The 13,400-nt window shown below is 46.0% G+C and overlaps 1 protein-coding gene across 1 annotated transcript in view; it reads right to left on the bottom strand.

Moving 5' to 3' along the window:
• Positions 1 to 13,038, bottom strand: part of TNR (tenascin R) — a 92,547-nt gene extending 79,509 nt beyond the window's left edge. Inside the window, exons 1-3 of the mRNA XM_010850104.1 lie at positions 12,540 to 13,038; positions 9,588 to 10,064; positions 2,952 to 3,215 (exon numbers count right to left, since the gene is read on the bottom strand). Coding sequence (XP_010848406.1) covers positions 2,952 to 3,215; positions 9,588 to 10,064; positions 12,540 to 13,038 — 1,240 coding nt within the window. The remainder of the gene's footprint in view (positions 1 to 2,951; positions 3,216 to 9,587; positions 10,065 to 12,539) is intronic.
• Positions 13,039 to 13,400: the final 362 nt, after the last annotated feature.

Genomic DNA, 13,400 nt, shown 5'->3' on the forward strand with positions numbered 1-13,400 from the left:
TGGAGTTCCAGTTACCAGCCCTGAAATACGACGGCACGACTTTTCTCACTTCTCCAGGGAGCCTGATCCCATTTTTAGCTGCACCTCTCCTGGGACCCTCCCATTGGAAGATGGACAGATTCTCCTCCTTCCTGTTTGGAAGCTTCCTTCTTGGTGAAAGGCAGGGCAGCTCCTGAACCCACTTGAAGGTGCATCCGGTGAGTTTACATGATTCTGTCCTTGTCACCTGGGAGCTTGCCCTAGGGGATGCCCTGAATCGGCAGAATAAACGCCACGGGAGATGGAAACCTCACCACGGCGCGTGGTGCACGCGGATCAGAGCAGAGAGGCCTGGGAGTCGGGCCAGGCTCTCGCTGTGGTGACTCATCCCAGAGCAAGGTGGGGAAAGCAGCAGATGGTGACCTGCCTCTCTACGCGATCACTGCAGATATTTTAAACTGGTTCTCAGGCACCAGAGGAATTGAAGAAGAAGAAAAAAAAAAGGTCAGATATAAACAGAGATAATTATAGGCATATTTTAAAAAAGTCAGCATTCAGAGGGGGGAGTCCAATATTCTAACAGGATCTTTGTCACCTGAGAAGCAAGGGGACAAAATGACTTCTTAAATCCTTTCCCCTCTGCCTGCCCTGTGCTTGCAGCACAACTCAAGACCCTGGCCTCCACGAAGCCTACCAAGCCAACTCTTTCTCCTTGGTGCGTGTGTGCTCAGTCGCGTCAGTCATGTCTGACTCTTTTCGACCCTATGGACTGTAGCCCTCCAGGATTCTCTGATCATGGGATTTCCTAGGCAAGAATACTGGAGTGGGTTGCCATGAGCTCCTCCAGGGGATCTTCCTGACCCAGGGACCCAGCCCCCATCTCTTATGTCTCCTGCATTGACAGGCGGGTTCTTAACCATGAGCTGCTGCTGCTGCTGCTGCTAAGTCACATCAGTTGTGTCCGACTCTGTGCGACCCCATAGATGGCAGCCCACCAGGCTCCCCCATCCCTGGGATTCTCCAGGCAAGAACACTGGAGTGGGTTGCCATTTCCTTCTCCAATGCATGAAAGTGAAAAGTGAAAGTGAAGTCGTTCAGTCATGCCTGACTCTTAGCGACCCCATGGACTGCAGCCTACCAGGCTCCTCGGTCCATGGGATTTTCCAGGCTAGAGTACTGGAGTGGGTTGCCATTGCCTTCTCCAACCATCAACACCACCTTCCTACTTCAACCTCTTCTTATTCTGAACTTTCTTGGCATTTGTTACCCAAATACCATCTTGTCATTTGAGACCTACACCAAACGGACTTGGATCACTCATCCCATATTTGGTGATAAGTCTCATTTACCAACCCAGGGGCTGATATTTCATGGTCACATCTTGTTCTGGTTTCCTGCCACTACTAAAATCTCTGTGATGTAATAAAAAAAAAGTATTTGGTCTTTGTCCTAACACAACAGCTCCTAAAACCCTAGGAATCCCCAGAGGGAAAAGAGTATCTTTTGTATGATTATGAGATACCTGGTAGCCCGGGCCTCCTAGATAGCTGGTTTGAAGAAAAACCCAAGAGTGATTTAGGGAGAGGTTTGGAACTTCTGCCCCCAACCTCCAGTGAGGGGAAAGGGGCTGACTTGAGTTAATCACCAATGGCTAGGGGTTTTACCAATCATGCCTGCATAATGAAACCTCCATAAAGGCCCTAAGCAATGGGGTTCTGAGAGCTCCTGGGTTGGTGAACACGTGGAATTACTGAGAGTTACTGTGCAGAGAGAACATGGAAACCCTACACACCATACTTTGCCCTATGTATATCTTCCATTTGGCTGTTCTTGACTTGCATCCTTTCTAAGAAATTGGTTATAGAGAGCAAAGTGCTTTCTTGAGCTCTGTGAGTTCTAAGGAATTACCAAATTAAGGAGGGGTTGTGGGAACCCCTTAAATGTAGAGCTGGCTATTCAGAGGACCCGTGACAACCTGGGACCTGTGGCTGAAAACCGATGTGGAAGCAGCCCTGAGAGACTGAGATTTTTAGCTTGTTGGATCTGATGCTAACTCCAGGTGGATAGATATTGAGTTGAATTGAATTGTACAATGCCCAGCTGGCATTTGAGAGCTGGAGAAGTGGGGTTGGAAAGACAATTGAAGAATTCCGAAGTATATAAAGAAAACTAAATAAAAGCTCTTTCCTATCTCTTTCTTATTCTGCTCTTTGATGTAACTAATGTTAATAGTTGATATGCAATCTTTTAAAACGTTTCTGTTCTTAAATAAGCATGCAAAATATAGATACATACCTATAGCAGTTCCTCTGTTATAAATAAAAAAGAGAAACTTCCATTTCTCATAGAAAAGGGTTTAGCATGCTCTGTGTCTCTCTTTTGCCCATTGACTCTTCCTAAATGATGCTTTAGAGATTCAATGTTTATAATCGAAATGGACCATCAGGGTATTTTACTAAACAAAAGATTACAAAGACATAATGCCACCTCTCTCTGAGGAGAAGTGGGTGTTTTCAGTTGTGGTTTTAAATAAGATTTTTTTTCCCACTGTGCTATACACTCGCCATCTGTGATATACCATTTAGCACTTGCTTATTATATGTCTTATTTCATATCTGCTGGTTTTGAATCTCTAACTAGATTCAAAGTCTGTGTAAGTCTCATACTTTCCTTGACTTCTAATCAGACTCAAGCTTATAACAAGTCAAAACTCAACAATTACAGTACTTTTTGTCCTTTTGGCTCTATAATAGATAGGGGCTGTCTGGGCTGTGGAAACTCTGCTCTTTTGGAAGTGTCTTTTTAATGATGTGCCCTTTCCTAAGTGGGTCACATTGGAAGCCCTTCCCCTTGAGAGCAATGATAACTGCAGGCATCCCTGAAGAATTAAGAAAAGACACTACCATCATGAATGCCCATGATCTCATGTAGGAGAAAAGAAAAATGAAGCAGGAGGGGGAAATGGTACGTACGGGTGGCCACCTTGGCAGTGATGGGAAGGCTGAGGATGTTGCTAATGACAGCGTAGACGCTGATGTTGTAGGTGAGACCTGGCTCCAGCTCTGAGATGGTGACGCCACTCCAATCTCCAGGCACCCGCTGCTGGAGCTGGAGGCCCCCCAGGGCCGTCGGCTGGTAAGAGATCACATATTCCGTCACTGCCATCGGCCCGTCCCATTCCAGCTCAATGGACCTGTCGCTGATACCAGCCACTCGCAAGTCCTCTGGAGGGGCAACTACCAGGAGGCAATACACAGATAGCATGAGCTCAGAGGTCTGCCTTCCCCACGCTGGACTCAACTTCCTCACCTCTCACCCCACGTGCCCTGTCTGTGTGCTCTCAGCCCACTGACTTGGAGTGATCAGGAAGTCCCTTGGCAGGCAGGTTCTTGTCTTTTCTGTGCTCAGTACTCTCATCTCTACAGGGCCCTGAGTTAGTAGTGGGCTGGAGCCTGCTCCTACTGGCTTGGAAAAGTTAGTTGTCAAATTTTGCAAGACATTTTTAAATAGTCATTGTGAAACATGAAATCGTCTAAACTTAGAATTAGATAATTACCTTAAGAACAAAAGTAATAAATACTCCAGGCTCATCACTGGCAAACGACTTCGCTGCATTATACTATTATCTGTGCCCTTAAGGCCATTCACCTGTGTTGTATGTCTTTGGTAGAAATAGTGCATGCGTGCTCAGTTGCTAAGTCATGTCCGACTTTTTGCGATCCCATAGACTGTAGCCAACCAGGCTCCTCTGCCCATGGGACTTCCAGGCAACAATACTGGAACAGGTTGCTGTTTCCTCCTCCAGGAGATCTTCCTAACCCAGGGATCGAACCCATGTCTTCTGCATTACAGGCGGGTTCTTTACCACTGAGCCACTGGGGAAGAAGTATTTGGCCAAAAATTTCGTTCGGGTTTTCCATGAACTGGGTGGACAACCCAAATGAATTTTTTCGCCAACCCAGTACTATTTGATTGTATTCTAGTGCACAGCTGTTCCCAGCTCAACATTTAGTGACTTCATGCTGGTACTTTGAAACTGGCTATGGTGGGAGTATTTATACCATGGGAGCTGGCAAATGCTACAAAGTGGAGCTTGTTATTTTTTCCCTCAGAGAGCTAGTTGTTAGATATTTAACAGCATATGTTAGCTAATATTTTTGGTAGTTTAATACATAATTGTTATCAGATTACTCTGGAAATGTAACTTGTGTTACACAAATTTTTATTAACCTTGACATAGGAGATGATGACAAAGGAGCATTCCTGTTCTACTTCTCAAAGACTATTCAATAGCCTTCATGTATGGTTCCCTGAGGAAGTGAAGATTCAGTGGTAGTGGGGGTATGAAACAATTGAAACTTAAAGACCAATTAGGAAGTTAATACCAGTGTGCCTGTAATTGGACCTGCCTGTAGATGAAATCAAAGATCAGGCCAGTATTTAAGTAGTCATAATTAACTTATAAAGTTATGTGTAGTGGAGGCTTTGTTTAGCTTAAGTGTTGTCATTGGTGTTGGATTTTCTGAGAATTCTCACTCTTTTCCCTTTACACAAGCAGAGGACTGAGGACTGCTAGTCACGGGGCCATGTGAGTGGAAAGTGCCTGCTCTCTATGCTGCTCAACCTCAAATCCTCATTAGAGGCAGAAATGAAGACTCATATGATGGGCATTAGGAACATATATTTGCAGTACTGGGCATTTGCTTCAGGAACTATTCAGGGTTTGAAACAGTCTAGATAGCAGAACTTCTTGTGATTTAAGAAGTCATATGTTGACCAAAACAAACAAACAAAATTAACATTATTTTTAACAATTTATATAGCTAGATGTATGTAAATGAAATTTAAATAAAGTTTCAAATAACTTGTAAGCTTGTATTGTTTCTAACTCTGACATGATTGAGCTATGAATTCCACTAAGATCTTTGGGTTAGCCTGTATAATGTATACCGAATGACTCTTGGACCAAAGAAGGAACAGTTGATATATAGAACCAACAGTATTTTGCATGATTATATTAATTATTTATTATGCACCAAGCACTAGGCTAAACATTCTGACATGGATTTTCTCATCTCATCCTCTCACCAACACTATGGGATCAGTATTATTTTTACCCCTGTTTTACAGAGAAGAAAACTGGGTCACACAATCGAATACAGAAGCTAGGATTTGAACCCAGGTGCAATGATTTTAGGAACTCTAAGTCAGTGTGCAATACAACTTACATTTGCATAGCATCTTGGTCTATGAAGCACCATCTAACTAGAATTTTTTTAAAAAAATCTTTTAATAGCAGCTTTATGAGGTAGATTGGGAAGATATAATTATTTCAACTTTACAAATGCAGAAACAGACCCCGGCAAAAGGACTTGCCCAAAGTAAGGGAGTTGGGTCATAGCTGAACTGATCATCAAGCGAAGGTCTTCTACACTCAGTCTACACTTTTCTACCCTGGATGTTCTTCCCCGTACAATTTGTAGGATGGGTTATGGATTGTGCCAAATGCTTTCTTTCATTTGTACAGAGCCTCAAAAATAAACTACATCAGCAAATAATTCAGACTGTCTTTTAGGATGGAAATTCCAGACTGGTGCTTATCCTAGTGGTCAGAAACCTCTTTTAAGAAGGATTCTCTAGTGCCTGCCTTTTGTGATTCAACACATTAATTCCAAGTTTCCAATGTGGGACTCCTCCTGTCATGGTGACAGAAATGGCCATTCCAAATTCCGTCACCAACAATTCTTAGGCATTCAGAACAAGTCGGTGAATTCATTTTTTGTTCCTTTCTCCAGAAAATAAAGCTAATCATGACAATAGAAAATGATCCAAACAGCACATTTGAGGATTTTAAAGTTAAAAATTCTGCAGAAGGATTTTCTCATCTTGACAACTTAGCTTGGCAAATTTTTAATCTTGAGACCTGAGCCTGGGTGGTGGGAAAAACAACCTTCATGTCTGATGAGAAAGAAGCAATAATGTCCATGGTGGAAGAAGCATTCTTGAGAGCAGTGGCTCAGCAGAAGAGACCATCAACACTCACCCTATAATTTAGCAGATGCTGTATACACTGGATGTCAATAATTCTTATAAAATTAAATGATATTGAACTAGAAAGCAAACTATAAAAGAGCCGTATGCCTTGATTCAAGGAATTTAGTGGGGCTGATGCAAAGTATTCTTTTATTTATTTATTTTTGGCTGCACTGGGTCTTCTTTGCTGCATGAGGGCTTTCTCTAGTTGCTGTGGACGGGGGCTTCTCTTTGTTGCAGTGGGCAGGCTTCTCATTGCGGTGGCTTCCCTTGTTGCAGAGCATGGGCCCTGGGCACATGGGCTTCAGTAGTTGTGGCACACTGGCTTAGTTGCCCCATGGCATATGGAATCTTCCCAGAGCAGGGATCTCACCTGTATCCCCTGCATTGGCAGGCAGATTCTTAACCATTGGACCAAAGGAAAACCACACAAAGTATTTTTAGTCTTGCTTTATTTGGGGCTCCAACTTGGAACTTATGGATGAGCAGGCAGTTAAAAAGAATTAACTGTAGCTTGAGGAACTGGAGTTGCTTATCTGCAAAGATGCCATGCTGTTTACTTTTTAGATCTGGCATCAATTTTGCATATATGCGGTGAGAGCAGTTGGAATTAGTTCCATGAAGTGTCTTGCTCAGAGGAGTGAGTGAGGTTGGGTGCCAAAGTTGGGACTGGCTGCAGTGCTGGCCAACACAGAGGCTGATGGTGATGAATCTCTGCATGTCTGACCAAAGTCCAAAGAATGGCTTTCTGGATTGTTTCAAGCCCCAACTCTGGTGGTTCTTTCATCCTGCTTCTTCACAGGGACTTGTGACCAGTTCACTGGCCACCTCCCACACTAACCTCCTTCACTGGGGGCACATGTGGACAAATGGTTGAATGAGCACCCCTATCCTGTCTCCAACACTTAATATTTTTTTATCACCTGACAGAGCTCAGCTTTCATATCAAAAGACTATTTCTTTATGCATGTGGCTTTTACCATTTTTATTTTCCAATTCCACTCTACTTAGCATCCTAGGGAGGATTCAAGAGTGCTATAAGTTGGTAGGAGACCAGAGTTCTTATTCTTGTTCTGCCATTAATTAGCTGTCTGGCTCTGGAAAAATCTTCCTGTCTCCCAGGACTGCTGCTTTTTCAGTTTGTAAAATGAGAAGCCCCGAGTAGCTTCTTTCTAAGGCCTGGTTTAAGTGTTCATATTCTTTTTGTTGTTGTTCTATTATCTTTACCCGGCCAGAGAGTAGAGGCAGAAAGGTTGAGATCTGGTCTCATGGCCCACTGTGAGAAAGATCAAGGCTGGGAGTCAAGTAGAGTGGTCTTGTCAACTCTATTCAATTGCATTCAAGCTCTAGCAGGCTAAGGGACCTCAGAATGAAGTCCACACAATGGGCCTCCATTCTCCATGCCCTTGCCAGAGAGAAAGGAAAGTCAGGAAGTGTGTTATGGCTCTCCTCGGTTTCACCTTCCCCACTCTCCTCCCCTTCCTGCTGTTGGTGAGACGAATAGTAATACTGGCTTGTGCGCATCTGGCCGGAAATGTCAAACAGCCGGTAAACAGCCCCTCTCCTGGAGCCTTCTCACCAAGAGCAGGCGAAGTAGCACTTTAGATAATGACCTAGATACTTCTCTGGAAGAGACCCATGGCATTTGGTTTAAAAGACAAGCATTGAGAGCAGCACCTCCAGCAATGAGTGGTGGCTCCATGGTTGCTATAGAAACAGATGGAAATTATGCAACTGTCCCTCCTCACGTGCTTTGGGAACCTATAAAGTAATTTATCTGGTTGTCTAAAAGTCTTCCGCAATCAAATGGCACAGAGGTAACGTGTTGGAGGTAACATGTGGCTCATGGATTGAGTTCAGCCTAGTTGTAGTTACGCTAGCAGCTGCTGAGTCTTCCCCACGTGACCAGAAGGGTCATCTCCAGCTCAGTTTGTACTCTGGATCCGATTAAGGTTCCATTTGCAAATGAACCCATCCCGGTGGAAAAGGAGGGTCAGGAAGAACATGACAGGTATGTACAACCCAACAGAGACAAGTTTTATTAAGAAGAATGTGAACTATACAGCAGCCACACATAAGAAGGGCCCAGAAGAACACTTAGCGTCCTCTGATGGGGCCTCATAGAGCCTTGTCCTGTGAGTGAGAGCTGGGATCATGCTTCAGTGTCCCCTTTCCAGCAATTACTAGTGACCTTGGGTTTGTAAATGATGCAGCTTAATTTCTGCTTGAATTTTCCTTCTGAACAATTGGTATAATGACTATATTTTCAGAAAGATATTCAGTAAACAAAAGTATGAGGCTGCATGAAACCATTGACTATGGGAAAAATGGAGAAACATTTTTTTTCCTAAGCAGTGAATTGTTTTTTTTTCTTTACCTTGTTGCATTCATCTTTCAAAAGAAATTTAAGTTGCAGGTGCAGAAGACTTGTCTGACTGCTCTGGTACATAGGTGGGAATCACTGCTGATGCTCAAGAATAAAAGACCTGGCCTCCCAGAATCTCCCCCTTAAACTGAGGTCAGAAATCTGATCAGAAAAATTCCTAGAATCAACTCATCAGAAGATTTAATAATGTTTGTTTCTTGTTATTTTTTTATTTTAAATCTTCCCAATGAGCCCTCTGAGCCAACTGTTACAGATTGTACTATGAATGAGAAGGATGAAGATCAATCACTCAATCTGTATTGTTTAAAATACAAATTTATCAGAGACAGTCACTGATTTAGAAGATGACGAGCAGTCACAGAGAGATAATGAAAAATAATCTGATTTTAGGCAAAAGAAAATGATCTCCAATAAAATATTGGTATGTTCTCACTGATGGACTTGGGGCCTCCTTTTGGGACATCACCCTTGTGTTGGTTTCATGATGTAGACACATGTGGGGTTGATTCCAGTTTGTTATATGTCCTTTGGAACAAACTGAATCATAGCGTTTTAGTTAGACTGTGAGTTCTTGCTTAATGGAGGGCTTTAGAAATTTATTCCTGTTTACACATAATTCCTCGCCTGTAAATACTTTCATCCATGTGGATTCTAGATCATTTCATAAATTAATAACTTTGCCATATGGAAGCTCCCAAAATAACCAGAGTGCCCAGTGAGTCTGATTATCACAGACCATGCCCCATCTCATAAACTAGCATTGTGAAAGGAGTGTCCTCAGAATATGGCAACAGGAAAGGGGAATATTTCAGAGTGGGTGGAGCTCTGGGAAGTCCGCTGAGTTAGAGAGGGGTCCCTTGCCTAAGGGGTCCCTTGACTCTTCGCTTTCTTCCATCTCAAGGACAGTGAAATGCTGTCTCCATTATTACCATTGACTTTGTTCCAGCCTCGGGGTAAGATTCAGCTTTCATCCCAAACTTGACCTTTTCTGGTTTCCACTCTTCTCCCCTTAAACCCATGTTGTCAACTGTGATCGACTCAAGACATCACCTCTCTCGGAAAGCAGAGGAGCACGACCCATTTGGCAATTCTTTGGCCTAAATTCACTTTCCCTCCTATATCTCTTCCCGCCTCCTGCTAGCTGGCTGGACCGCCCTTGCCAACGGCCCCGCGGAGCCCCCCTCCCTACCTGCTGAGCAGTCAGGGCCCTGGAAGCCCTCTTCACAGAGGCACAGCCCCTCCTGGCAGTGTCCTCGGCCGCTGCAGGCATTTGGACACCGCCGCTGGCCGCAATCCTCACCGACGTAGCCTTCCTGGCACAGGCAGGTACCGTTGGCACAGATCCCCTTCCCCGAACAGTCCCCGGGGCACCTCAGCTCGCTGCAGTCCTCGCCCGTGTAGGCCTCTTCGCAGACGCATTCCCCGTCCACGCACAGCCCCCGGGAGCTGCAGTCGGTTGGGCACCGGAGTTCTGAGCAGTCATCCCCGCTGTACTCGCTGTCACAGACGCACTGGCCGTCCACACACACGCCCCGACTGGAGCAGCCCAGGGGGCAGTAGGGCTCGGAGCAGTTCTTGCCAAACCAGCCTTGATCGCAGATGCAGCCACAGGACTCCAGGCTAAAGTTGCCATGGCCACTGCAGTGAGGGATATAGTCCAGTTGTCCTGGAATGGCCAAGGAGAAGGTCAAAGGGCAGCTGTGAAACCTCCTGGCAGTGGGGTACGGGGAGGGGGGCAGGCCAAGACCTCGGCTTGCTCACTGACCAAATTTGTGTTGCTGAGAGAGAAGCTCAAGCTAGCTTGGCATGTCAACAGCTTCATGAATCTTTTTACCTAATGTGGGTTGTGTATGTCTGGCATAGTGTTGAGGGTAAGGATGAGTGAGATTGGGTCCCTTGTCCTTTAGGAGCTCACCTGCAGTGTGTCTTGGCTTGGATTCCCTAGTGACTAATTGGGAGGTGCTCCCAGGAAAAAACTGGTTGGGGAGAAGGGGAGACCAGGGAGGGAGGAGCCCAAGCCAAGCATATTATCAGGCAAAGGCCCAGGGAGGGTGACTTGGGTTCAGTCCTGCAGGGTCTTCTGGCCACAGGGCAAGCCACACCTCAACTGGGTTGAAGGGCTGTCCCTGGAGGGTGTCGATCCTCAGGCTCGTCCATTCTCTACCCTGAGCAGGTCAAGGAGGTTCTCAGAGCCTGGGAGCAGTCCCTGACCAACATGCCCAGGTGCTGGCACTGGGGACTAAAGGGGACCAAGGGGATGGAGGCTGAGAATCAGGCCTGTGAGGCAGGTCAAGATCACATGTGCTGCAGATGCTTCCTATTCCTCTCCTTCCCACCATCTAACTAACTGCTCATCCTTCACAGCTCAGCTCCAGGGTCACTTAAAAGGTTTCCCAGAATTTGTCTCATTTGGTGACTGTTTGCTGTGATCTTTTTAGGATTCTACGCGTATCTCCGGCCCTAGGCTTTATCATGCAATAACTAGAGTGGTTAATTTATCTGTCCAGCATGAATCAAACAAACTTATTAAACGAACACCATAGCAGTACTTGCTTGGCATCCTTCTCGGCACTTGGCCTTGGGGATAGGAAGTCAAGTAAGTTATGTCCTTTTTTAATTTTGCCACTTCATGCACCCCCTCCCCCCATGGCCTGAAAGGATACTATACTGACATTGGTTAACATAGATCTTCCTTATAGATCTTTTCACATCTTCCCAGGGAACCTGGTGGGAAGCTGGTTAAAAAAAAAAAAAAAGCCCACTTACAGAAGCCACCAGCTTCCCAGGCATTGAAGACCCATGTCCATGGACACCTGTGTCTTTCCTATATTCCCCAATTCCACTGAAAAAGTGAACTCACTGAGGAAGGAGAGTTTGAACACCTGGACTTTGTCCTCAGTTTCAGATTGTTTATAGTTTTGGTTATAAGGAGGAAGAAGTGAGAAAACCCAAGAAATACTTCTCTTCTCAAAGACTACCCACAGTCTTGGTGTCTCAGAATGAATGTGTTGGATATCTCTCTGGACATGTGGGCCATTTCTCCCTATTAAAATGCCATTCCTGACACCTCTTTCATCCTTGGGCAAGGCTTGAGATATTAGACCCTAGAGAGGTAAGAGCTTGAACCCAAGATAGTAAGACAAAGTCCTTTTCTCATTACAGACTGAATCGAATGGGTAGAAGGTACTGTTTTGGGTGAGAGAAGCTGGGCACAAAAGGGAACACACTTTCTGCTCATGGGGATCTGCTGATAATAACTACTGAATATGAAGTGCCTACCAGAGGCCGGGCTTTCATCTGAGTGGAGGTTTTTATATTTAATAGCTCCTTGTTGTTCTAGTCTGTTGAGGGGAAAAGGAACGCATGGATTAAGCAACTTGTTCAAGTCACAGGCTAGCAAATAGCAGAGATAGGACATGAAGTCAGGAAGTCTGGCCCTGAAGATGAGCTGACTTCTCCCAGAGAGGTCAAAAGAGTCACTCATAAGTGTTAGTAGTTAGGATGTGGGTGAGGCTAGATATCCAAGTTCCGGATTGGATTGGGGAGAGGCTTGTAAGAAGCTCTGTGAGTGCGTGTGCACGCACATGCATGCACAGCCCCGTGTTTTGGTGGAGCGGGCAGGGGCTGAAACTTCCAGCTTGCCGGAGAAGATGGGGCCAGGTCCTCTGAGGTTTTAATGACTGTAATTTTCTCAGACTGGAGAAAGGCTGAGATGGAGTGAACAGAGCGCCTGCATTCTCTAGTCCCTCCGGTTAACATGGATAGATATCAATTCAACAGCCTGTGAAAACCAAAGATGAATGAAGACAGACATCAAATTCCCTGCTTGCCACAGCAGTTGCTGTGCTGAACCGATGTACCATTCCCTGACTCATCCCCCCCAAATTAGGTTAATGTATTTCAGACTGGCTAAGCGCTGTAGAGAGTCCCTATGCCGAATCCCCTGGGGAAGGACCACACTTAGATCTTAGAGGCATATTAACAGACAGCTGCAGACCAGGGCACTTTTTTTTTTTTCCCCCTCTGTGTGAAGAGGTGCCAGATTTCTCAGGCACTGGTGTAATCACCCAGATTCCCTCTCCCCGTCTGCTCAGCACCCTCCCTCCCCTGCGGAGACTGGCTGTAAGCTCCAGAACTCTACCTGTGGCCGCACTCTCTGGGCAGCAGTTGCTGGTACATTGGTCCCGCAGCACAGACACCTCCCTCTCCAGCATCTCAATTCGGCTCAGCAGCTCCTGTAGCACCTGGGCCGAGCTGGCACACGGGCAGGCCTTCTTGGGGAGGTTGATCCTGTGCGTGAAGGTGACTTGGCTCTCGTGGTCTGAGGTCTGGCCCGTGTACTCCGTCAGCACCTCGTCTTCGGTGCTCACCTCATGCTCGGCCGAGGCCTCCAGCCCTGAGGAGCAGAGGCTATCCAGGGGCACGTTGATGTTGTACACGTGGTTGAAGACCACCGGCTGCTCCTTGCCAGATGCGTTGTAGCTGGCAGCGCCTCCTTCCTCCTCCACCGCTGGTCTCTGGACCCTTCCCATGGTGACCTCCAGCTGACACTCCGAGGGCTTGAGCAAGGAGCCCAGAAGGATCAGGTTGATGCCAATGAGCACGTTCTTCAAGACCACTGTCTCCCTGTCTGCCCCCATCCTCTCAGTAGAGCTCCGGGTTCAAGACTAGCCTGCAGCAGAAAGCATGGAATATGCAAGAGAAACCAGGGGATGAACGAGATGGCCTCTGAGACCTGCCCCTGGGCACAGTGCAGTGCACAGTCCCACAAAACTAAAGGATAGCAGTGAAGCTTTTTAAGGGGATGTTTGGGAAGTGACTACCAAGGTCATGAAAGCCCAGGGCCTTTTGTCTTCTAGAGAAATCCCTGAGAATGGACGCTGCTTCTGCAGTAAGGCATTTTGATTTTCCAAAAGGTTTATCTAGAACGTATGAGTCTGGCCCCTCATTGGGCAGGTGGTTCCAACAGAGAGGACCTGCAAGGACTCGAGACAGGGGCTCT

Source organism: Bison bison, unplaced genomic scaffold (assembly GCF_000754665.1).
Source record: "Bison bison bison isolate TAMUID 2011002044 unplaced genomic scaffold, Bison_UMD1.0 scf7180017864289, whole genome shotgun sequence".
NCBI classification, from domain to species: domain Eukaryota; kingdom Metazoa; phylum Chordata; class Mammalia; order Artiodactyla; family Bovidae; genus Bison; species Bison bison.